General features: G+C 40.0%; 1 protein-coding gene across 1 annotated transcript in view; it reads left to right on the top strand.

Moving 5' to 3' along the window:
- DNAH11 (dynein axonemal heavy chain 11) overlaps positions 1–26,296 on the top strand; it is a 407,386-nt gene that overhangs the window by 303,954 nt on the left and 77,136 nt on the right. The window contains exons 63-65 of the mRNA XM_064380322.1: positions 8,831–9,001; positions 17,112–17,347; positions 18,833–18,955. Coding sequence (XP_064236392.1) covers positions 8,831–9,001; positions 17,112–17,347; positions 18,833–18,955 — 530 coding nt within the window. The remainder of the gene's footprint in view (positions 1–8,830; positions 9,002–17,111; positions 17,348–18,832; positions 18,956–26,296) is intronic.

The following is a 26,296-nucleotide window of genomic DNA, read 5'->3' as shown; positions in this document are numbered from 1 at the left end:
GTGCTGAGCTGTGAACTCTGTTGTTCATTCGGAGCTGCTGGGCAGGTACGTTTAAGTCTGCTACAGCAGAACTCATAAACCCCCTTTTTTCCCCAGGTGTTCTGTCCCGGGTAGTTAGGGCTTTATTTATGAGTTTCCACTGTGCTGCTGCCTTTTTTTTCAGGGCTTCCCTGCCCAGCAAGGAGGCAGCCTAGTCACTGTCTGCCTGCAGAGGCTTTGCTGAGCTGCTGTGGGCTCCGCCCAGCTGCCATGTGAACTTCCCTGCAGTCCTGTTTATATGGGTGTAGTTAGAAATCCCTCGGCAATGGTGGCCCACCTCTGTAATGGTGGACTCTCTCTGTAATTGCGGGTTGCCTCAGCAATGGCAGACTGCCTCAGCAACGGCGGACTACCTCCGTGGTGGTGGAGTGCCTTGGTAATGGTGGACGCCCCTCCCCCACAGAGCTGGATGGTCCCAGTTTCAGCTGTGCTTGCTGTGAAACTCTCAACCTAGAGAGCTTCCAATTGCTGTTTTTTTTGTGTGGGGGGGGTGGGACCAGCCGAGCCTGATCACCTGGCTCCCTGCCTCAGAGCCTTTTTTTTTTTTTTTTTTAGTTGAATGGTTGACTCTCTCCCAGGTGTTCCAGTCGCCTGTTGAAAAGGCGCCGGGATGTGTGTGATTTCCTGTGTGGTGACCCACTGCGCCGGCTGAAACAGCGACGCTGAGATTTGTGGTGTTTTTTTGCCCGGGAATCTCCTGGCCTGACTCCCTGTTTCAGTCCCCTTTTTTAATCAGCTGAATGGGTGACCATGCCTTCCCGGAGGTCCTCTGGCCAGCTAAAATGGCACCCAGACCTGTGTATTTTGTACGGAGAACCGCTGCGCCAGGGTGCTGGCAAAACAGCAGCACGGGCCAAAACAGCCACGCTGGTGACCCGTGGGGCTCCTCCGCCTGGGAATCTCCTGGTCTGTGGGCAATAAAAATCTGTCTGGAAATGCGGCGTCCACTCACCCTCTGCGCTTTCACTGGGAGCTGCAGTCCTGAGCTGCTCCTAGTCAGCCATCTTGGATCTTCTCCCCGATAAAGGTTTTTTATAATTCTTATTAACGTTCTCTTGCTTGAGCATGAGTGGCAGAGGAACATATGTTCTTTGACATCAGTATTCACAGATTTTATTTGCTCTACAATGTGGCATTCAACAGTTTTGGACAAATCAGTGAACGTCTTCAACTTTGTTTTCTTGTATCTGAAACAAGGATGTGGATGTTTCCCTTACAAGGTTGTGATGATGCTGAAAAGACACAGTGTATGTTCAAGTATTTCCTAACAAAAGTCAAAGAGATAAATAACCAAATTTTAAAATAAGAAAAGGGTTTGAATAGACATTTATCCATAAAAGATAGACAAGGGCCGGGCGCAATGGCTCACGCCTGTAATCCCAGCACTTTGGGATGCCGAGGTGGGTGGATCACGAGGTCAAGAGATCAAGACCATCCTGGTCAATGTGGCGAAACCCCGTCTCTACTAAAAATACAAAAAATTAGCTGGGCACGGTGGCGCGTGCCTGTGATCCCAGCTACTCAGGAGGCTGAGGCAGGAGAATTGCCTGAACCCAGAAGGCGGAGGTTGCGGTGAGCCGAGATCGCACCATTGCACTCCAGCCTGGGTAACGAGCGAAACTCCATCTAAAAAAAAAAAAAAAAAGATAGACAAATAGCTAATAAGCACCTGAAAAGATGCTCAGCTCGATTAGTCATTAGGGAAATGCAAATTAAAACCACAAGATACCACTTCATACCCACCTGGATGACTATAATAAAAAATATGAACAGTAATGGTATTGGCAAATGGTATGGAGAAATGCTGGTTGGAATATAAAATGGTTCCACCTCTTTGGAAAACAGTTCTGCAGTTCCTCAGAATGTTAATCATAAGGTTACCACATGATGCAATAATCTACTCATAGGTGTATACCCCAAATAAATGAAAATAAATGTCCGTTAAAAAGCTCATATGCAAATGTTCATAGCAGCGTTATTCATAATAGCTAAGAATGGAAACAACCCAAATGTCCATTAATTTCTTAATGGATAAATAAAATGTATATCCATATAATGTAATAGTATTCATCTATAAAAATGAATACTGATTCGTACTGCAATGTATGAATCTTGAAAATATTATTCTAAAAGAAGTCAGACACAAAAGGCCACATATCACATAAGTGTATGTGTATGAAATGTCCAGAACAGTCAAATTTATAGAGACACAAAATAGACTAATGGTTGTCAGGGGCTGGACAAAGGTATGGGGTTTGGGGAGTGACTGCTACTGGATACGCGGTTTCTCTCTGAGGTGAGGGAAATGTACTAAAATTAGTTAGAGAAGATGATTGTGCAAGTCTACGTATATAGTAAAAACCACTCTACTGTATACTTTAGGGGGTGAATTTCATGGTATGTGAATTATATCTCAATAAAGCAGTCACTTTTTAAAGTATAAAGTTTACAACTACACTATTAAAAAGTATATAAAATATATAACTAAAAGCTAATAACAAGGCTGGGTGCGGTGGCTCACATCTGTAATCCCAGCACTTTGGGAGGCCAAGGCAGGTAAAACATGGGGTCATGAGATCGAGATCAGCCTGACCAACATGGTGAAACCTGATCTCTTCTAAAATACAAAAAATTAGCTGGGTATGGTGGTGCGTGCCTGTAACCCCAGCTCCTTGGGAGGCTGAAGCAGGGGAATCACTTGAACCTGGGAGCTGGAGGTTGCAGTGAGCTGAGATTGCGCCAGTGCACTCCAGCCTTGCAACAGATCAAGACTCCATCTCAAAAAAAAAAGAGTAATAACAGTGTATAATTAAAAAGTGTATAATTGCATTATTAGAAATGCCTTTATGCTGGAAACTCTGAATAAACTAGGTATTGATGGAACATATCTCAAAATACTAAAAGCTATCTATGACAAACCCACAGCCAGTATCATACTAAATGGGCAAAAACTGGAAGCCTTCCATTTGAAAACTGGCACTAGACAAGGTTGCTCTATCGGAAGCCCTAGCCAAACCAATCAGGCAAGAAACGGAAATAAAGGGTATTCAGTTAGGAAAAGAGGATGTCAAATTGTTTCTATTTGCAGATGACATTATTTTATATTTAGAAGACTCCATTGTCTTGGCCCAAAATCTCCTTAAGCTGATAAGTAACTTCAGCAAAGTCTCAGGATACAAAATCATTGTGCAGAAATCACAAGCATTCCTGTACACCAATAACAGACAAACAGAGAGCCAAATCATGAGTGAACCCCCATTGACAATTGCTACAAAGAGAATAAAATACCTAGGAATACAACTAATAAAGGACATGCAGGACCTCTTCAAGGAGAACTACAAACCACCGCTCAAGGAAATAAGAGAGGACACAAACAGATGGAAAAACATTCCATGCTCATGGTTAGGAAGAGTCAATATCATGAAAATGGACATACTGCCCAAAGTAATTTATAGATTCATTGCTATCCACAGAACTGGAAAAAAAAAAAAAACACTTTAAACTTCATATGGAACCAAAAAAGAGCCCGACAATCCTAAGCAAAAAGAACAAAGCTGGAGGCATCACACTACCTGACTTCAAACTATACTATAAGGCTGCAGTAATCAAAACAGCATGGTACTGGTACCGAAAGAGAGATACAGACCAATGGAACAGAACAGAGGCCTCAAAAGTAACTCCACACACCTACAACCATGTGATCTTTGACAAACCTGACAAAAACAAGCAATAGGGAAAGGGTTCCCTCTTTAATAAATGGTGTTGGGAAAACTGGCTAGCCATGTCAGAAAGCAGAAACTGGACCCCTTCCTGACACCTTACACTAAAATTAACTCCAGATGGATTAAAGACTTAAACATAAGACCTAACACCATGAAAACCTTAGAAGAAAACCTAGGCAAAACCATTCAGGCCATAGGCATAGGCATAGGCAAGGACTTCATGACTAAAACACCAAAAGCATTGGCAACAAAAGCCAAAATAGATGAATAGGATCTAATTAAACTTAAGAGCTTCTGTGCAGCAAAAGAAACAGTCATTAGAGTGAACCAGCAACCAACTGAATGGGAAGAAATTTTTGCAATCTACCCATCTGACAAAGGGCTAATATCCAGAATCTACATAGAACTAAAACAAATATGCAAGAAAAAAACAACCCTATCAAAAAGTGGGCAAAGAATATGAATAGGCACTTTTCAAAAGAAGACATTTATGCAGCCAACAAGCATATGAAAAAATGCTCATCATCACTAGTCATTAGAGAAATGCAAATCAAAACCACATTGAGGTTCCATTTCACACCAGTTAGAATGGTGATCATTAAAAAATCTGAAGACGAGAGATGCTGGAGAGGATGTGGAGAAATAGAAATGCTTTTACACTGTTGGTGGGAGTGTATATTAGTGCAACCATTGTGGAAGACAGTGTGGCGATTCCTCAAGGATCTAGAAATTGAAATACCATTTGACCCAGCAATCCCATTACTGAGTGTATACCCAAAGGATTATAAATCATTCTATCATAAAGACACATGCACACATATGTTTATTGCGGCACTGTTTACAATAGCAAAAACTTGGAATCAACCCAAATGCCCATCAATGATAGACTAGATCAAGAAAATGTGGCACATATATACCATGGAATACTATGCAGCCGTAAAAAGGATGAGTTCATGTCCTTTGCAGGGACATGGATGAACCTGGAAACCATCATTCTCAGCAAATTGACACCAAAAACAAAATACCAAACATTGCATATTCTCTCATAAGTGAGAGTTGAACAATGAGAACACATGGATATAGGGAAGGGAACATCACACACTGGGGTCCGTTGGGGGGTCGGGGGGGCAAGGGGAGCGATAGCAGGGGATGGGGAGGTTGGGGAGGGATGACAGGAGAAATATCTAAAGTAGATGAAGTGGGGATGCAGGCAGCAAACCACCATGGCATGTATACCTATGTAACAATTCTGTAAGATCTGAAATGTACCCCAGAACTTAAAGTATAATAAAAAAAAAAAAAAAATGCCTTCAGCTGGTAAGTATATAACTGTACTAAAATATGTAACTGCCTGATTAGAAATGCATTTGGCTGGAGGTGCTAGAAAACTTTAACCATGGCTCAAACAAATGGGAGCTTATTTTTCACATATTACAAAAAATGCTAAGGCTACCATTATCAGTGTAGCTCCAGCTGAATAATGATCTCCACCCAGGCTCTTTGTTGACCTCTACGTCTCCACAGTTAGCAAGTGGGCATTTGCCATCATGCATTTTGCCTCACGAGTACCCAGGGGGCTGCTACACCTTCAGATTCAGAGAGACAGTAGAGAAAGAAAACCATCTATCAGCTGGGGTTTTCTCTTTCATGAGAAACACTGATGTTTTTCTGGAAATGTCTCTGGCAAATTCCCACTTAAGTTTCTTTAGTCAATCTAGATAAACTCCTAACTCCACACCACATGCCCTCCCCAAAAAAGAAAAGTCTGGAAAAGTGGGAAACAGGGCTATCATGATTGGCTTAGCAAGTCACAGTTCATCTCATGGGGTTGGGTACAGTGGCATCCCATTCAGATTCAGGGTTCTCTTAGCAAGAAAGGAGGGGGAAACGTGTTTCGGGCTGGCCAGGTGATAGCCTAATTTCTTATGGTAGATTTTTAAAACCCTAACTTATTACCACAAATTTAAACACACTATCTCTCTGAAATACGTAGTTCATTATGCAAAAACTCATAATTCATTCTGTAAAATGCCCTGTCTCCATTCCATCTCAGTAACTGCAATTCCGTTCTTTCACTTTTTCTGGCCCAAAGCTTTTGAATCACCCTTGACTTTTTGCTCTCTTTCTGACATCCAGTCCATCAGCATATTGACTCTGCCTTTCAGGTTCATTCCAAATCCCAGCTCTTCGCATTCTCTTCACCTCGCCGTGCTGGTCCAGCCTGCTGGCATCTGTTCCCTAGAGTACCTCTGCAGGCCCCACCATTGCCTGCTAAAGCTTATTTCCCTCACTGCAGCTTGGTGATATTTTACAAACTGAAGTCCGTTCACATCAGCCCTTCACTCAGAACTCCCCAATAACTAATCACTCAAAGTGCACTCTAAAGGCTTTACTGACCTACAGGCCCCTGTGTTACCATTTTTTGGTAGCATTTATTGCATGAACATAGTTGTACATGTATGCATACGCAAAAATACTTCTTGGTCTTTTTTTCCCCAACCAAAATTTAAGCTTCTCAAAAACAGGCACCTTCACCTGTTTTGTGCACTGCTTGATCCCAAGCATATAGTATAGTCTTGGCATGTCGTAGGCATCACTAGATGTTTATTGAATGAATAAATTAATGAATGGGGGAGTTTGGGGAGCCTCCTGTGTTAAAATGCTGGAGCCTTTTGAAGACTTGCTCTTCTTAGGTCAGTTGAGAAATTTCACCAGTACTAGTTCCTACTACTACTTCCATTTAAAGTGGCAAGATTCAAGCAATTTGAAGTGTTCACCATTTGTGAGGTGCCTGAGGAAAAGGGTCATACAATTCGACTGTTTTCCTGGACTAGTTATAGAATGTCTGAAAGTTTTGTCAGAGGAAAAGCAGGCTCTACCATGTGTCTCCAACATACAGCAGTATTTTCAAAGACTCTACTTACTTGTGATGATTTAGACAAGGAAAGGAAAAGAAGATTGTATCATGTTAACTAGGAAAAAATATATTTTTAAAGGATTAATTGAAAATGTCAGATCTTTTTCTTTGAGGGTAAATTCTTTCTGATTAGAACAGGAGACAGTTAACTTCTGAAAAACATCAAGACTGATGATTTTGTCTATATAGCATTGACCTGGAAGCTCAGCCATTCAGACTAATAAATCAGGCAATTTATATTTAATCATTAACTAACTCCTGAGCTGAGCAGCTGTTCAAAATTAGAAATGGGTCACCCCGGCCAGGATGACATTACAGGCAATCTATAATGCATTAGAATAAAATTATAGTGATTTTTAACTGTCTAGAAATTTATTACAGGACATGTTCCAACTCTTAAACCCTTGTTAGCCATTGTCAGTAATGATTTATGTTGCCTGGATACTGTAGCGAAATTATTGACGATTTCGATAGCCAATAAATCTATGTTTAGTAAATCTTCAAATTTCAAAGCTGTTTTGGAGAATGAGATGGGTACACTTTATTCTTTACAAACCAAAAACAACAAAGATGGAGGGTAGGTGAATGAGAGATTCCTCCTGAAAATTAATGGTTATGTTGTCTATGGCTGAGGAAGGAAAGTAATACATTTTGTAAAGAGGGCTAGAGAGCTGAAGTTCCTTAGTGTTTAATTATACAGTTAACTTGGGGGGATGTTTATCAGTCAAAGCAAGGAGATGATCTTGAAACCGCTTTGATAACCATTTTCACATGCTAATTCCATGACCTCCAACCTCAGTGTTGTAGATATTAAGATGGCTTGCAGGGAACTGGCATTTCAATCCATTCCGACATCATTTTTGTTTTCTGTGGTCAATCTTCTTTCATGAAAGCAAAATTCCATAGGGTGCTTGTTTGCTTGTACTAACAAGTTGCTGATTTTTTTTCAAGTTCTGTTAATGTGCATGTTCTTAAAATGTTGTATTAATTTTTAGCATACGTTGAAACAAAATGAATTAGTGAACTACCCTGCAGTTCAGTCAATCCATACGTATTTATTGCAGTTTTATTCAAATCCAATATTAAGGGCTTCACATACTTAACCTGTAAATCAGATTTTAAATGGCCATCCAACTAGATATAAGGACTTCAGCAGCTGTCTTGGAGAGTATTGTGAAGTCCTGATTTCCATCTTTGTACATAGATCATAGTTTCCTCCACTGATTTAATAATTATATTAGAAAACTAACCTGAGTTTAGTAACTACTGATTCTACTCTTTAATCAATAGAATCCAGGATAGATGGCTATTTCAGCTTATGTTTTACCTAATTAAAAAGAGTTGTGTTTGTCATTTCCCTTTGTCTGTAATCAGACCATTGCCAGCATGTTAAAAATAGATAAATAAAAAGTTTGCCTAGGGCAGTGTAGTGGGAAGAATGGAAAGCAGCCAGGCTGACATTAAGAATCCTAACATCAGGCCAAACACGGTGGCTTGTGCCTGTAATCCCAGCACTTTGGGATGCCAAGGTGGGTGGATTGCTTGAGCTCATGATTTTGAGACCAGCTTGGACAGTATGGCAAAACCCGGTCTCTACAAAAAATACAAAAATTTGCTGGGCATGATGGTGCATTCCTGTAGTCCCAGCTACTTGGGAGGCTAAAGTAAGAGAATGGCTTGAGCCCAGGAGGTGGAAGTTGCAGTGAGCCAAGATGGTGCCACTGCATTCCAGCATGGACGATAGAGCCAGACCTCGTCAAATAAACAAACAAACAAACAAACAAACCTAACATCACTCATTTCTTGCCACAGCTCTTGGTCATCCTCCGTTCCCACAGGGGTAGGGTAGAGACTGTCAGCCTTTCAAGAAGGACCTCAGTCATAATGGAAGAGTTAGGATATTCAATGAGAAGAGATGTTAAAGAACGAATGTCACATTGTGATAAACTCCACTGAGGAGAGTATGAGGACTCCGTCATAATGATGGGTTTCAAACACATGAAAGATTATAATAGTCACACCAACCCGTTACACTCTGTTCCTTCTAGTGACTGGGTGGAAGGACATAAACTGTGCCATAAGGTGATTGCATTAAGCATTTGTTGAGTTGACGTTCAGCCTGCAATTACAGCTGAGTAATTTTATCTTTCAGTCGGAGAAGATTCGCTGGGGTCAATCCATTAAGTCCTTCGAAGCTCAAGAGAAGACACTGTGTGGAGATGTTCTTCTCACAGCAGCTTTTGTGTCTTATGTTGGACCCTTCACGAAGCAGTATCGCCAGGAGCTGGTGGACTGCAAGTGGGTTCCCTTTCTTCAGCAGAAGGTAAGTTCACTTCCTTACCTTGTCAACAGGTAGAAAAATCACACAAATTTCGGTATTAAAGCTCATGTGTCTACCAGGTACTTTGGGACCTCAGTAACAAGAACTGACCAGAAATTCCACTGTGAAGGTGTTTCTTATGTGCTGCAGTTTTTATTTTTACAGAATTCATAATAAATATTTCATTATTTTTAAAAATGTTTTTATTGATTTATAATACTTGCATGTATTTTAGTGGTAATATGATAGTTTGATACCTGTATACTATGTGTAATGGTCAAGTCAGGATATCTGTCACCTTAAACATTTATTTTTTCTCTGTGTTAGGAACACTATAATTCTTCCTTTACAGCTATTTGAAATACACAGTAAGTTATTAACTACAGTTTCCCTATTGTGCTATTGAATACTGGCACCTATTTCTTCTATCTAACTGTATTTTTGTACCCACTAATCAACTTCTTTGCATTCCCTCTACCCCGTCCCCCTCCCTCTGGTTCTCTGGTACCCATCATTCTACTCTCTCTACCTCCATAGGATCCAGCTTTTTAGCTCACACATGTGAGTGAGAACATACGATATTTGTCTTTTTGTGCCTGACTCATTTCACTTAACATAAAGTCCTCCAGTTCCATTCTTGTGGCTCCAGATGACACGATTTCATTCTTTATGGCTGAATAGTATTCCATTGTGCGTGTGTATCTCATTTTCCTTATCTGCGCATCTGTTGATGGACACTTAGGTTGATTCTGTGTCTTGGCTATTGTGAATGGTGCTGTCATAAACATAGGAATGCAGGTATCTCTTTGATACGCTGATTTCCTTTCTTTTGGATTTATGCTCAGCAGCTGGATTGCTGGATCATATGGTAGGGTTTTTTTTTTTTTTTTTTTTTTTTTTTTTTTTTGTGTGTGTGTGTAACCTCCATGCTGTTTTCTGTAGTGGCTATATTAATTTAAATTTCCACCAGCAGTGTACAAGCTTTCTCTATTCTATGCATCCTCACCAGCATCTGCTATTTTCTGTCTCTTTGATAACAGTCATTCTAACTGGGGTGAAATTATATCTCATTGTGGCTTGGATTTACATCTCCCTGATGACTTGATGATTATGAGCATTTTTTCATGTTACCTGTTGGCTATTTGTACATCGTCTTCTGAGAGAAATATCTATTCAAGTCATTTGACCACTTTACAATCAAGTTTTTTGCTTTTTTGCTATTGAGTTGAATTCCTTATGTATTCTGGTTATTGATGCCGTGTTGGGTGAATAGTTTGCAAATATTTTCTTCCATTCTGTAGATCATCTTTTCATTCTGTTGGTTGTTTTCTTTTCTGGGCAGAAGCCTTTTAGCTTGATATGATCCCATTTTTGCGTTTGTTGCCTGTGCTTTTAAGGTCTTACCCAAAAAACCTTTGCCCAGATGTCCTGGAACATTTCCCCAATTTTTTCCTATAGTAATTTTCTAGTTTCAGGTCTTAGGTTTAAGTCTTTAATCCATTTTGATTTGATGTTTGGTTTTGGTTTTGGTTTTTGTTTATTTCATTTTGTGTTTTGAGACAAAGTTTTACCCTTGTTTCCCAGGCTGGAGTGCAGTGGTTCATTCTTGGCTCACTGCAACCTCTGTTCACCAGGTTCAAGTGATTCTCCTGCCTCAGCCTTCCAAGTAGCTGGGATTACAGGCATCTGCCATCACACCCAGCTAATTTATTAGTAGGAATGGAATTTCATCATTTTGCCTAGGCTGGTCTTGAACTCCTGACCGCAGGTGATTCACTTGCCTCAGCTTCCCAAAGTGCTCGGATTACAGGTGTGAGCCACTATGCCTGACCTGATTTTATTTTTGCACATGATAAAAGATGGGAATAGTTTTTCTTATGTTAGTGATGGTTTCAACAAGAACATAAAAATTAATTATGTAAATTTTTATGTTAAACAAAAGTGATAACGAAAACAAACTCAGATTGTCACCTTATTGAGTAGTGTGAAACTTTTTGTTTTCTTACTAATATTATGGGTTATTTGTTAAAGATTTTTAAAAGACTACTTTCAGACTTTAAGTGTAGCATTTTATGTAAGTATAAAGTATCTTCCCCTAAATTTGAAAATTCAAACCCATGAGCAAAGTGAAGTAATAGTTTTGGAAGATCTAAAATCATCTAGTTTAAGATCCTGCTTGTACAAATGAGAAAACTGAGAAAGTAAGTCTAAATGACACCTCTTCAATCATATAGAATAGAAAATCAGACCTCCTGATTTCCAGGACTCTATCTTCTATACAACACTGTCATCTCAATTTATTGGAACAGATTCTTAGTTTATGTATCCAGTCCTTTCTGGAGTATGGAGACAAAGATGCACATGGGCACAGATATTGATAGATTATTGAAGCAGTCACACCTACTGGTCTCTCTTACTTAAAGGAAGTAGGAAAATGCAGTGCAAGCTGGCCAGACAAAAGAAAATTGGAATTAGGAGAATACCTTTGAGGAGTGTGGTAAAAATATCAAAAATACCTGTGAAGGGCAATAGGGGAGTAGGTGGTCAGAGTCTCCATGCAGCTTTAAGAAACCCAAGATGTATTTGAACAAGATGGGTTTATAGTCACAGTAATGAAGCTTTCATCAGCAGTATTCAAAGTCCAGGAGTAAAAAGAGAGGACAGAGAATGCCAAATCCAGCCAAGTACAAGGTTTATAGGCAGGTAAGCCAGAAAGAAAGGAGGTGAGGAAAGTCATGTAGTGACTAGCAGAACATTTAAGGAATGGGAGGTGCACTTTAGGCTGAAAAGAGATGGGAGGTTAGCCAGAAGTTAGGGTTAAAATACGGTAAAGTTCCCCAAAACATTAAAGACAGAATTACCACATGATCCAAAAATTTTGCTTCTCGGTATATACCCCAAAGAAATAAAAGTAAGAATTCAAACAGATGTTTGCATGCTGTTGTTCATAGCAGCACTATTCACGGCAGCCAAAAGATGGAAGCAATTCTTCCGTGGACAGAATGGATTTTTAAACATAAGGTAATAAACATACAATAGAATGTTACTCGGTCTTAAAAATGGAGAAGATTCTGGTACATGCTGCAATGCAACATGGATGAACCTTGTCAATATTAGGCTAACTGAAATAAGCCACTCACAAAAGGACAAATACTGCATGATTCCACTTTAGGAGGGAACCAGCACATTCACATTCATAGAGACAGAAAGTGAAATGATGGTTAGCAGGGACTGGGAGAGGGAGGAATGGGGAGTTATTGTTGAATAGGTATGTTTCAATTTGGGAAGATGAAACAGTTCTGGAGATAGATAGTGATGGTTGTACAGCAATGTGAATGTACTTAATGCCACTTGAACTATACACTTAGAATGGTTAAAATAATTTTATGTTAAGTATATTTTACCACAATAAACAGTAAATAGTTGGCTAAAGGCCTGGTGTGCTTTTTTTTTTTTTTTTTTTTTTTTTGAGAGAGAGTCTCACTCTGTCACCCAGACTGGAGTGCAGTGGTGCAATTTCAACTCACTACAACCTTCATCTCCTGGGTTCTAGCAATTTTCCTCACTCACTCAGCCTCCCAAGTACCTGGGACTACAGGCACATGCCATCACACCCAGCTAATTTTTTTGTACTTTTAATAGGGACAAGGTTTCACTGTCTTAGCCAGGATGGTCTCGATCTCCTGGCCTCGTGATCCACCCACCTCAGCCTCCCAAAGAGCTGGGACTACAGGCATGAGCCACCGTGCCTGGCCTGGCCTGGTGTCTCAATAGTATTTGTTAGAGTGTTACGTTTAAAGATGTGAAAGAGATGCAGAAAATCATAATCCAAGAGTTAGGCATAGGAATTTTAGGTTTCAATGGTGAAATAATTTCAGATTTTTACAAAGTCCGAGTCAACATTTCCCATCGAAAAAGGAGGTACTCTAATACCCCACCAAAATGGGAGGGGGTGCGCATATCGGAAGCCAGGGAAAGGGTGTTGTATAATCCTCCCAGGTGATTCTCACGTCATCCCCTTCCTCCCCCAATTGCCCCAGCATGCTGGAGTAGAAAGGAAATATAGTGCTTTAACGTGACAGATGTCAAGGCCAGAGAGTGGATTCATCATCTGCATGGGCACTGAGGTTGTCAGGGATTGATAGCAGAACTTGGAAAGGCGAGAAGCACCAGGAGCTGTATCATTCATAAAGTGAGGAAATAGATGGAAGATTGTATATCTGGATACTATGGGTCTCGAAGGTGGCATTTTGACTTAAGGATGGAATAATCATCTTTGGGTTGACTTAAAGGGAAAAAAGAAAGGCAGCTCTTTCCCACATCCACTTTTCAGTTATGGGAGTATTAAGAAAATGAACTGTCTGCCGGTGTGGTGGCTCACATCTCTCAGTGCTTTGGGAGGCCAAGGCAGGAGGATCCCTTGAGGCCAGGAGTTTGAGACCAGCCTGGGCAACACAGTGAGACCCTATCTCTAAAAAAAATAAATTATAATATAATACCCAGCCAGGTGTGGTGGCAAAGAGGCTGAGGAGGGAGGATCAGTTGAGCTCAAGAGTTAGAGGTTACAGTGAGCTATGATGACACCACTGAACTCCAGGCTGGGTCACAGAGTGAGACCTTATTTCAAAAAGAAAGAAAGAAAGAGAAAGAGAAAAAGAAGGGAGAAGGAAGGGAGGAAAATGAACTATTTCCACTTGAGAAAAGCCTCAAGTGAAATGAGACTCTACAACAATGCCTCTTGCATCCCAGCCTCGTGTTAAAATCATGTGACAGAGAACTTTTGAAGTGCATTGATGCCAGCTGAAGCCGAATCAGTGGGGGAAGGACCATGCCTCTTGGTAGCATTTTTTTTCCTCCCAAGACAGAGTCTTAGTATGTTGCCCAGGCTGGAGTGCAATGGCACAATCTCGGTTCACTGCCGTCTCTGCCTCCCAGGTTCAAGTGATTCTCCTGCCTCAGCCTCCTAAGTAGCTGGGACTATAGGTGCACATCACCACACCCAGCTAATTTTTTGATTTCTAGTAGAGATTGGGTTTCACCATATTGGGCAGGATGGTCCCTATCTCTTGACCGCATGATCTGCCCTCCTCAGCCTCCCAAAAGTGCTGGGATTGCAGGCGTGAGCCACTGCACCCAGCCTCCTGTTGGCAGCTTTTTAAAGCTATCCCATAATTCTAATATCCAGCCTGGGGTTGACAGCCATTGCCCTGGGTTAAGGCAAACAGGTAGAGAAGATAAGGCAATTTGGTCCAAACAGGACTAAGATACTAAAGGGTATGGGGGAAGGGTTTCCAGAAAGTACAACCATGGGGGCATAGTTTGAGGGATGGGACAGGGAGAGAACAGTAACACAGAGGGTAGTGGCTGAAATGGCCTTGAGGGTCCAAATCACAGTTTTCCTAAGTTGTTTCGATCCAAAGTTGTCGTTTGCTGAGCAGATGGACAGAGTCACAGGCAAGTTCAAGGCAGCCTTTGCACTCCACTCGTTGCTTTGACCCAGCAGTTTATAGACAGAGCAAAGACATGGCGTTATTAGTGCTTGTAATTAGTTATTATTATTAGTTATTACCAGCACTAATTCTAAGCCTCTATGTCCTAAGCAATAAAATAGAGGTATCTACCTTGCAGAACTCTTGTTAAGAGTTAAATGAGAAAATGGAAAGAATGAATATATATGGATAAATTTTGTGAACATATTCAAGCCTTACATAAACATTAGCTGTTACGTTACCATAACATTAGGAGAAACTGGAAGTATTACCTCCACGGGAAATTACCCTTTTTTCTTAGGAATATGCCAGTTGGTCAGTTTTTGGAGGACTGATGGGCTTTCGGTGTTAGGACTAATTTCACTTTGGCTCATGGCATGTGCTTCCAGCCTTGTCTTTTCTCTCTAGCAAATGCTTCTTTTCCAAGGAGTGAGCCTCCTTTTGTGTGTGTGTGTTCAGCTCCACCTCATAGTAACAACCTGACATGTTGACCCTACTTAGTAGAGCAATTAGACGGAGCCATGCAATAGGCTGACTTTAGAAGCAGACTTTGAACTTAAAGGGTTCCCTCTTTGTACTTGGTTTCCAAACCCGTTTTCCTTGCTGCAGACTCTAAGAGATTCTGAAAAGACAAGTTCTTATAATAAAAAGGTATACTCTAATATGTCCCTTAAGGAAGGGGCTATTTCTGAGATATGTCTGTTGCTATACTTACACAGACCTTGGTGGGAGAGCCGAGTACACACCGAGGCTACATGGCATAGCCTATTGCTCCTAGGCTACAAACCTGCACAGCGTGATAGTTTATTGAATACTGCAGGCAATTGTAACACAGTAATAAGTGTTTGTGCATCTAAATCTATCCAAATGTAGAAAAGATACACTGAAAATATAGCATAGAAGACTAAACTTGGTACACCCGTATAGAGCAGCTATCCTGAATGGAGCTTGCAGAACTGGAAATTGCTCTTAGTGACTCTTCTACTTAATGCACACAGCTGAAACAATTGGGGACTGTGAGTAACTTTGATTTCTGAAGCTAAAAGGACTACTGTGAACAAATACAAAGTCCACGGTAGTCTACAGTAATGTCCTAGGCCTTCACATTCACGTGAATGTGACTAAGCCAGTGCTCGGGGGAGACTGGTGTTCTCTTTCATCCTTGGCTCTGTCCTCTGCACAGAGCAGGTGCTCAAACTATGGATTTTGGATAGGAGATCTGCAGGTGCACCTTCTGTTAGTCCTTTTAGCTTCAGAAATCAAAGTTACTCACAGCCACCAATTGTTTCAGCTGTTTATGTCAAGTAGAAGTAACAAATTAAAGCCACGTATCTCTTGCCAGTAGAGAGTACTTACTCTAAAAGATCAAATTGCCTGTGCCTCTAAGGGAACTATGTATCAAGTCAGATACCAAGACTTGTTCAGTATCACTAGGAGATAAGGTCTGATTCATTTTTAAGATAACACTGCAGTCAGAGGCATTAAGAATATTATGCTACTTTTCCTATATTCATACCAAATTTCATCCCAGCCTTAATGTGGGAATCCCTTCAGCATTTTATTTTGAAGCTCTGTGACAAACCAATGAACCAAACTGTTCCCTCCTCTACCTACTACAGGTGGGTTCTCACTGCAGTCTCTTATGGAGGAAGGCTTCCATGTTAACCGCCCCAGCAAGCCAGGGGACTAGCTCGGTATTCATCCTGCACATTTTGGTGTCTTCAGACAGTGTTTCATGTATGCAGAAAATGCTCAATAATTTTCCAGTGATTGATGACTGAAGGAGTGAACAAATACATTCTTTAATAAATTTTTGCCACAATATTTATTCTTTGTTGTCAATTTTTATAAAGAATGATCCTTATTCTTTAAAATGGATTGTTCTGTCCACCCCGCTTGCCCCCCTCTCTTGCCCCTCCTCCTCTCACCCCTCCCCCCTCTTGCCCCATCTCTTGCCCCTCCCCCTCTCTTGCCCCTCCTCCCTCTCCCCCTCCCCGCTCTTGCCCATCCCTCCTCTCTTGCCCCTCCTCATCCGCTTACTTTATAATGCAGTCAAGGCATAGAGAATTTCCTCTCAGCCTAGAAGTGACATCCTAAGTTCCTTTGCAGAACTGAGAAGTTGATGGAGTTCCAGTGTACTGAGTACTTTTCATTAACCCATCCAGAAAGAGAGGTCATCTCTTTGCAGGATTGGTGGGTAGTGGGTAGAAAAAAATGAAGTGCCTCAGCAAGATACTGCATTTTAGCATTGCTTATGAGGGGGTGGGGGTTGTGGATCGCTCCATGGGCAAATAGGTTTCTAGCATCCTGCCATTCTTCCTGGTGTGTAAATTCACTCTTACCTAAGTATGGGGCAAAGTCTCTCTCAGCTGAAGCCCAGTAGATGCAGTTGATAAAACAAGATGTTGAATCCCACAGTTGACAGAATTCTGAGATGTAAAATGCTGGGTTTATCAAGTCAAACTTCCTCTAATGATGAGTTGTGTTTGGCTTCTGAGAATCCACAGAGAGTTTGCATGTGTTTCCCTAGAGTTACTTTCTCATGGCTTTGTTCTCATGTGTTCTTGTCTGTCTGCTCTCTCTGCCACATGGCCAATTTGTTGCATTCAACTCTGATTTTAAAGGTTTTCATTCCACTAACTGAAGGCCTGGACTTGATTTCCATGTTGACGGATGATGCTACAGTTGCCGCCTGGAATAATGAAGGACTGCCCAGCGACAGAATGTCCACTGAAAATGCTGCTATCCTAACACACTGTGAGCGCTGGCCTCTGGTGATAGATCCCCAGCAGCAGGGAATTAAGTGGATCAAGAATAAGTATGGAACGGACCTGAAAGTCACACACTTGGGCCAGAAAGGGTATGTGAAGTTTGAAGGCTTTCTGTTTACCTGCTGTGCAGTGGGTCTGATTTTTATAAAGGCGTGATGTTTCTTAGACCTCTCCACCACATTGATGTATTACAATTTGGTGCTAGTTTTTTTATCTGCCTGCTCGTGTGTCATATAACGTATCTGTGTTGAAAAGGCATTCATGTTGGATGGCATCAAGTTATCCGAAGAAGAGATAAGATTGAAGATTAGAAAGGAAACATATGTAAATTTTCTAAAGCTAAGAGTGGATATGTATTATATATCCATTATATATATTGCATTCCTTCTCTGGAGTGTTTGGATAGTAACACAAGAATTGTCAGCGGTGCCTCCAGGTTTAATGATGGTATGGTCGTATTCCTAAATCTGTACTTTGCTTATAGAAGGCTCTTAACATGGCTACAAATCCCAACATTGAATGCCTGAAGTTAATGTAATATCTTAGTCAAGATTTACGTGTCTCTTATGAGAACTGAATCTACTCCGAGACTTTGTTACTGAGTCATCATGATAATACTGTCTGATAGACAGAAAGCTGTCTTGTATGCAGTTCCTATTCAGTTAATGTTGAATTAATTATCTTAGAACTATGGATATGTCACTTGACCTTTCCATTCTTTTTTTATACATAGAGTGAAATAAGAAATTTCTGTAGTTATACAAGTAAATGTAGTTATACAAGTAAATGTAGTTCTTAGACCAGGTGCAGTAGCTCATGTCTACAATCCCAGCACTTTAGGAGGCTGAGGCAGGAGGATTGCTTGAAGCCAAAAGTTCAAGACCAGCCTGGGAAACATAGTGAAACCCCCATCTCTACCAAAAAAAAAAAAAAGTAGCCAGGTGTGGCAGTGCCTACCTGTAGTCCCAGCTACTTGGGAGGCTGAGGCAGGAGGATCACTTGAGCCTAGGAGATTGAGGCTACATTGAACCATAAACATGCCACTGCACTCCAGCCTGGACAACAGAGTAAGACCTCATCTCTATTTTTTAAATGTAGTTCTTGCTTATCTGAATACTTGCAGAAAATTATTTTTGGTAGGGAGATAATTTTTTGGAGGGGAAGACCAAAATAAAATGATAGCTCACCATTTTCAGTGACTAAACTTAAAGGTTTAAAAAATAAAAGTCTGATCAAATTATAAAGCAATTTATACATGAATTTTTCATGAAAAAAAAGACCCATCAAATGAATTTAAATGTATGATATTTGGGTAAGTTACACTTGTTTAAACTATGGTTGCTATTACAAGCAACTAATCTACATATAGATTTATTATTTCAAATGATTGAATTTCAGTTGAAAAATATGACTAACATGTATCTTAAAATCTCATCTTTAATTTCTGTGTAATCTAAAGGAAACTACCACTTTATAAAATATTCTCTATTAATGATAATTTAATCACATAAATAATTTTGAACATTTTTGTGCCAATTGACATTTTATGATCTCAAATCCCACTGAATTTTAAGGTTTTTGAATGCCATAGAAACTGCTTTGGCCTTTGGTGATGTCATCTTAATTGAAAATCTCAAGGAAACGGTAGATCCAGTCCTGGATCCACTACTTGGCAGGAACACAATTAAAAAAGGAAAGTAAGTATTCTGGAATTTTTAACATCTATTTTGTGCTAAATGATTTTCAGCAGCAGCATCTGTTTCTTAGCCTCATAATAAGCAGTGTATAGAAATCTCGGTGATATTTCTGAGTTTCCATTTTATGGACTTACACTCCAAGGCCAAGGCAACCACAATATAATCCAGACTTTCAGACTATTTGTTTGGTGGATTTCGATTTGTTTTATCCAATTCCTGATTTATGGACCCAAAAAATGCATTGTTACAAATCAGAGAAGAGTTGCCTCTTTTTAAATTTATACCAGTGTTTCTCTAACTTCAGTAATTTGCACAACACCTTGAATGTGGTTGCGTATCTACGTATCACTTGTACCTGTTTACTTAATATTTTTCTTAAACTAGATTTTATATCCATTCACTGTTTTTTAAAATCAGGATGCGTTTACTGGGCTAACTCTGTTTTGTTTCTAATATACTTAAAATGTAACCATTCAGAAAAGGAGAGTTCATGAGTGCATCCCTGAAATCACCCCTTATGCCAACAGTGTTGGATTATCAACAACAGAGAAACACTTTCTCCTGCCCCTCCAGGAGCTATGTGTGACTTTCTAACTGGCTGCCATTCTCCTAAGACAATATACTTCCCAGAACATTCTCTTAGGGGCATTGAAGCCACTTCTGAGGAGTCATCATGTCACTTTCCTGTCAATGTGGGAAAGGTCAGGCGCAGCAGTTGTGTCTTCAATCCAGTCTGGGTGGGCATAGGGGAAACTGGCACTCCAGAGACTCCTATGCCTCTTCGCACAAGCAATCAACATTGACTAGACTTAATTCACTGGATTTCCTTCTCTCTCTCCTTTTTTTTCTTCAAAAAGATGTAATTTCAGAACTTCCCCCACCCTGTTCTTCCTTAACACCCACGCTCTGCCTCTAAGGTGTCTGTCTCCTTTTTCATCACCCGATTATTCCTGTCAGTTTTAAGTGGAAATAAGCGTACATCAGGGGGACTAACTTCTTGGTCTCTAACTGATTAGTATGGTATTTATCATACAGCTCACTAAGTAAATCCATTCAGAGTGACTGACAACTTATAATTGTTTAATAAACCAAAATTTGCCCAGGCACACATTTAGAACAATCTAATAAGCCACTTGACAAACTGCAACTTTTAACATAAATATAATTGTAGCTGTGTCTGATGTGTTAAAAATACAGTGTAAAATCTTGAATGTCGGTAAAGTGAAATCCTTGTTATTAAGGTTCTGACTCTATTATGAAGACCTAAAATTTTTATCAGTTAAATGCATGTTATCTGGGCTTCAACTTCAACTTTCAGTAGCACAATTTAGGTGTAAGCAATTTGTTGATTCTCATTACATATATAGTTGGATAATCTGAAATTTCCAAAGACTGATAAATTTGAGTCATGATTCCCGGTATGGATGTAGTTAACTATCAGTGAGGATTTTAGAGGTCTTCAATTTTAGAAACAAATTTTACATAGAGCTTCAAGTCTTTATCACAAAATATCAGGCCAGAACAATTTAATTCAAATTAATAATATTTATGGAATATGTTCTCTCTGTTAGGCCTTATAGAATTGATCGTGTTACTCTAGCATTTCTTTTAAGACCAAGAAGATTTAAGATAATCTGTAAGAATGTAACAAACGGTGCTGATTGTATGCAGTTGTTACATTTAACAGTCCGGGCTCCTAACCCTTAAGCATGGGAACAACCGCTTGCTTGAGGGTGAATCTCAACTCTGTATCCTCAGCTCTTCCTCCTTCCCTCTTGCATGTAGATGTTTTTATAGTATCTTCACCCAGAGACTATGAGTGCCAGTGGAGTCCTTAAATATCCTGTCAGTCATTGAATAAACCTCTGAGCACTGCTATATGCCCGGTACTATACTGGGGTCTGCAGATTTAGTGTGGTAAGACACAGACCCTACACTTGAGGAAGCTACATTTCCGTCAGGAAAGACAGACCTATAAATAATCAATGAATGTAAAGCAGAACCATTGGTGTGGTGATAGATGTATACATAGCAAGGAGTTGTCAGCTCCATAGTGGAGACTTGGAAAGACTTCTTGGGAAAAAATTACCTTTGATTATATTTTTATTTAATGCAAGTCTCAAAAGTTAAGTAGGCGTTTCTGAGGTAGACAAGTGGGAGAAGAGAATCTTGGAGAGAGAGCCCTAATTTCAAATAGCAAAACGCGCAAAACAATCCAACAGCTTTGGGGAAGTGCAAATAGAATCCAAATGGGTGGAGAGTCTGTTGGGGAGGAAGAGAGAGGGACGTGGACTGGGGTAGATGAGACCAGAGAAGAAAGCAGGACCCAGAGCACAGACTACCTTGGTTGATCCCTAGGTTGGCCTTTATCTATATGTCGATGATTTCTAACCTCTCCTAAATACACCCAAGGGGCCTGTTTCTATCAGTTACACTGGCTGGCAATAGCAATTGTTTTTTTTTTTTTTTTTTTTTTTTTTTTTTTTGAGACGGAGTTTCGCTCTTGATACCCAGGCTGGAGCGCAATGGCGCGATCTCGGCTCACCGCAATCTCCGCCTCCTGGGTTCAGGCAATTCTCCTGCCTCAGCCTCCTGAGTAGCTGGGATTACAGGCACGCGCCACCGTGCCCAGCTAATTTTTTGTATTAGTAGAGACGGGGTTTCACCATGTTGACCAAGATGGTCTCGATCTCTTGACCTCGTGATCCACCCGCCTCGGCCTCCCAAAGTGCTGGGATTACAGGCTTGAGCCACCGCGCCCGGCCCAGCAATTGTTTTTAACTAAAGAACCCTGCTTCCTGGAGTCTCCATATTTTCACTTGAGAATCATGGTAAGTCACTGGAGAAGCTAGTAAGAACTCCTGTGCACACTGGAAGCAGAGTGAGCAGATGAATGTTTCTGAAAGTGTTGACTGAAGGGGTGTGGACCTAGAGCCAGAGCCCAGTTAGTAAATAATTGCAGTAATCCATTGGTTGAGACATGGTATGAGCCTAAACTTAGGCAGTGACAGGAAAGGGAGGAGAGGACATATCAGTGTGATAACAAGAAGTTAATACCATCAGTTTATGGTAATTAATTGGATATTATTGGTGGGGAGAAAGGAAGGTTCAAGGATGGTTTATTCTGCCGTCTTTCAGATAAATGATACTGTGCTTTATGGAGAAATGTATATAAGAATAAGAGTAAGTATGGGGAAAGAAGTAGTGATTTCTCTTACTTATAAATGCAAAGGCTGAGGTACTTCTTTAACACTCATTTCTAAACCAGAAGTCTGAAAAGCAGCTGGACGTGTGCGTATGGAGCTTAATAAAAGAATGTTGGTCTACTATGTAGACCGGGCATATCTATCTGGAGAAGCAGTTACGCCATCATGGTGGATGTGATTATCTAGGGAGACTCTATACAGCCAGAAAAACAGAGGGCACCTGGGTGGGGACCCAGAGACATTAATTAATGTCCTCTTGCATACCTTATAACTATGTGAAGGTTATGTGAAAACCTAGTTTCTTTAACAGCTTTTTTTCTTTTTTGTGTTTTTTAATTGCTGTGTCATAGTTGTACATGTTTTGGGGGTACATGAGATATTTTGATACATGTATACAATATGTGATGATCAAATCAGGGTGACTGGGATATCTGTCATATCAAACATTTTTCTTTATGTTGAGAACATTACAGTTTTTCTCTTCTAGCTATATTGAAATATGCAACAAATTATTAACTATAATTTTCCTACTATTCTGTTGAATACTAGAATTATTAGAATTATTCCTTCTAACTGTATTTTTGTACCCACTAACCAACTTTTCCTTATCTTCCCCCTCCCCCCCGACTTCCTTTCCTGGCCTCTTGTAACCACCATTCCACTGTTTGCCTCCATGAGACCCACTTTTTTAGCTTCTGCATATGAGTAAGAAAATGCCTTATTTGTCTTTTTGTACCAGGCTTATTTCACTTGATATAATACCCTCCAGTTCCATCCATGTTGCTGCAAATGACAGTTTCATTTCTTTTCATGGATGAATAATATTTCACTGTGTATATGTACCACAGTTGCTTTATCCATTTGTGTTCATGTGTTTTGCATTACTATAAAGGAACACCTGAGACTGGGTAATTTATTTTTTTTTTAAGATAATGATTTAGCTCATGGTTCTGTAGGCTGTACAAGAAACATAGTGCCAGCATCTGCTTCTGGTGAATCCTACAATCACAGTGGAAGGTAAATGAGGAGCAGATACGTCACACAGCAAGAAAGGGGGCAATAGAGAGTGCGCAGGAGGAGCCAGGCTCTTTTAAACAACCATATCTCAAAGTAACTCATTCCCACAGGGAGAACCCCAGTCATTCATGATAGATCTGCCCCCATGACCCAAACATTTCCCACCAGGCCCACCTCCAACATTGGTGGTCACATTTCAGCATGAGATTTGGAGAGGACAGATATCCAAACACTCAAGATGATTTCTTATCTTGGTTATTGTGAGTATTGCTGCATTAAACATGGGGAATGCAGATACTTTTTCGATATACTGATTTCATTTCTTTTGGATATATGCCCAGTAATCAGATTGCTGAATCCTGTGGCATGATCCTGAGGAATCTCCATACTGTTTTCCGTAGTGGCTATGCTAATTTACATTCCCACCAGCAGTGTACAGGTGTTCTATGTAAGGTTTGTTCTTGCCGAGTTTAAAATAAAGAAACAGGCCAGCACAAGAAGATCCAATGCGAAGGGTTTATTCAGGCTCCCGGGTGAGGTTCTGCAGTCCGACAGGAGGGGCCAGAGAATTCGCACAGACTCCTCTCAGGCATGGGGTTTTATAGGGAGTGAAATAGCTCTATTGGTTTGGGAGAGCAGGGTGTGGGCAAAGCAGGACTACTATTGGGTATGGTTACAAGCCTTTGAAGGCCAGGCTGTGCGAGAAGGGGAGAAGGGAACATGCCGGAGCATGTCCGAGCTTGTCGGAGCTTGTCTGAGCTTTCGGAAAAGAAAGCGGCGGGTGGGGGGAGTGGTGTGTGCATCCAAGCTCCCGGCGAGGCAACAGGCCTTACGTTCTGCTTTCTCACATTTGTTATTTTCTGTCTCTTTGGTAATAGCCATTCTAACTGGGATGAGTTTTGATGTACATTTTTCTGTTGATTAATAATGTTGAGAACTTTTCATACACCCGTTGGCCATTTGTATATCTTCTTTTGAGAAAGATCTATACAGGTCTTTTACCCATTTTTAAATCAGATTATTTGCTTTTTTTTTTTTTTTCCCGCTGTTGGGTTGAGTTCCTGATATATTCTAGTTATTAATCCTTCACCAGAAGGATACTTTGCAAATACTTTCTCCCATTCTGTGGGTTGTCTCTTCACTCCATTGATTGTTTCCTTTGTTGTACAGAAGCTTTTTAGCTTGATGTAATCACATTTGTATATTGTCGCTTTTGTTGCTATTCTTTTTGAGGTCTTATCCCCCAAATCTTTTAACCAGCTTTTTCAAATAAACAGGCATTACTCTCTTTCTGTAGAGTTTTTATGAGTGCTACTTTACCAGTCTAACTTTTTCCCTGCTCCTTAGTTTTTTTCCCAAGCCTTGTTTATTTACCATCATTGTTTGGAAACTATGTTTTTCATACCTACAGTTTCCTCTAATATAGCCCAAGCCTTTCATTTCTTCATGCCACAGATAATTCCCCCTCCTATGATATTTTATTTTACTTAACTTTTCTTTTCACAGATCTTAAATTCACTAAATTTAGGATGTAACTGCTATTTAGCCAATAGCAGTTAAACGTTAACAGGAAATTTTAATTTTCCATATTTAATGCCTCCCATGCATAGTATATTTTCCCTGTGTCATTTTGCCATTTTTTTCTCCCCCTTATAATATGCTTAGTTTTTTCTCACTCATACATAACCTTAATTGATTATAAGTTATTTATGGATAAGAATCATATATGACTTAAAAAGATGGTTAACCAAGTTAAAAGAACAATACAAACATAAAACTTTTATTTCGGTTACCGTGGCAGATTAGATATTTGAAAAAACCTAAATATATTAGCTAAAAAACCTAAATATGTTAGTTAAAATATTAAAAATGTCTTTTGAAATGTGTTACTGAGTTGACCAAAAAAAAAAAAAAAAAAAGAGGGGGCAACCAAAAAGCAGGAACTCATACAAGGAACACCAAAGATTGTTTCCTTCCTGAGGATACCTGCTAAAACCCGATGACCTTGGGTTTCTCTTTTGAAGAGGTATAAAGCTTGAACAAGCCTGGGGCCTGTTCAGGGTATGTAGTCTGCTAAGAGATTGCTGTATAAAGCTAGAGGACACACCTTCCATTTAAGGATGACTCTGTTAAAATTAATAAACACACAAATAATTGCTAAACCTAGAAAACTTTCCTTTTCTAGCTTGGCACTGAGAAGAGGCAGATGTCCTATCCTAGTTGCATCCTAGGAGGAGTATTTTGGGTTTTTACTGTGTTTAAATTTTATTATTTAATACTGAGACCTATAAAATACCAAATAAATAAGTTATAAAGCATAATAAATTAGACATGTTATCTGCCATTCAAATTATCGTCAATATCCTTTAAGTTACTTTTGTGCTCCCCTCCTTGCTTCCAGAGGTAACCAGTGTGCACATATTGGAATGATACCAGTTCCATAAAGTCTAACAGACGGGACATAGTAAATATTATTTACTTAATATTTTTAATAACATACATTTTTAATTCAGTGAATAAATACGTATTTAGTCAAGTTTCTAGAATGTGACAGGCATATAAAGATCAAAGAGCTGTCAAAAGATAAGTAAAAGATCTAAATAGATATGCAACATCACTAGTCATCAGGAACATGCAAATCAAAGCCACAAGAAGGTGAAGATCCTGAATGTTGTTTATTATCACTTCATTGTAATGTTTTATCATATGTGTGTATATTCTTAACATATTGCTTTGGAGCTTTATAAAAACACCTTATAGTGTATATAGTTTAAAAGGACTTGATTTTTTCCCTCAATTATATGTATCTGAGATTTAATCTACATTGTTGCTACTGGCTCTAGTTCTTTCAATTTCATTACTATAATATTCTTTTCGGTTTGTTTGTGATAGAGTCTCGCTCTGTCACCCAGGCTGGAGTGCAGTGGCACGATCTTGGCTCACTGCAACCTCCACCTTCTGGTTTCAAGAGATTCTCCTGCCTCAGCCTCCCGAGTAGCTGGGATTACAGGCACCTGCTACCAGCCTGGCTCATTTTTGTACTTTTAGTAGAGATGGGGTTTCGCCATTTTGGCCAGGCTGGTCTCAAACTCCGACTTCAAGTGATCTGCCTACCTTG

The sequence above is a fragment of the Aotus nancymaae genome, unplaced genomic scaffold, assembly GCF_030222135.1.
Source record: "Aotus nancymaae isolate 86718 unplaced genomic scaffold, 86718_ANA_hifiasm-v0.15.2.pri h1tg000025l, whole genome shotgun sequence".
Taxonomy (NCBI): Eukaryota; Metazoa; Chordata; class Mammalia; order Primates; family Aotidae; genus Aotus; species Aotus nancymaae.
The sequence above is the reverse complement of the archived record's forward strand: the minus strand, read 5'-3'. Positions and strand labels throughout refer to the sequence as shown.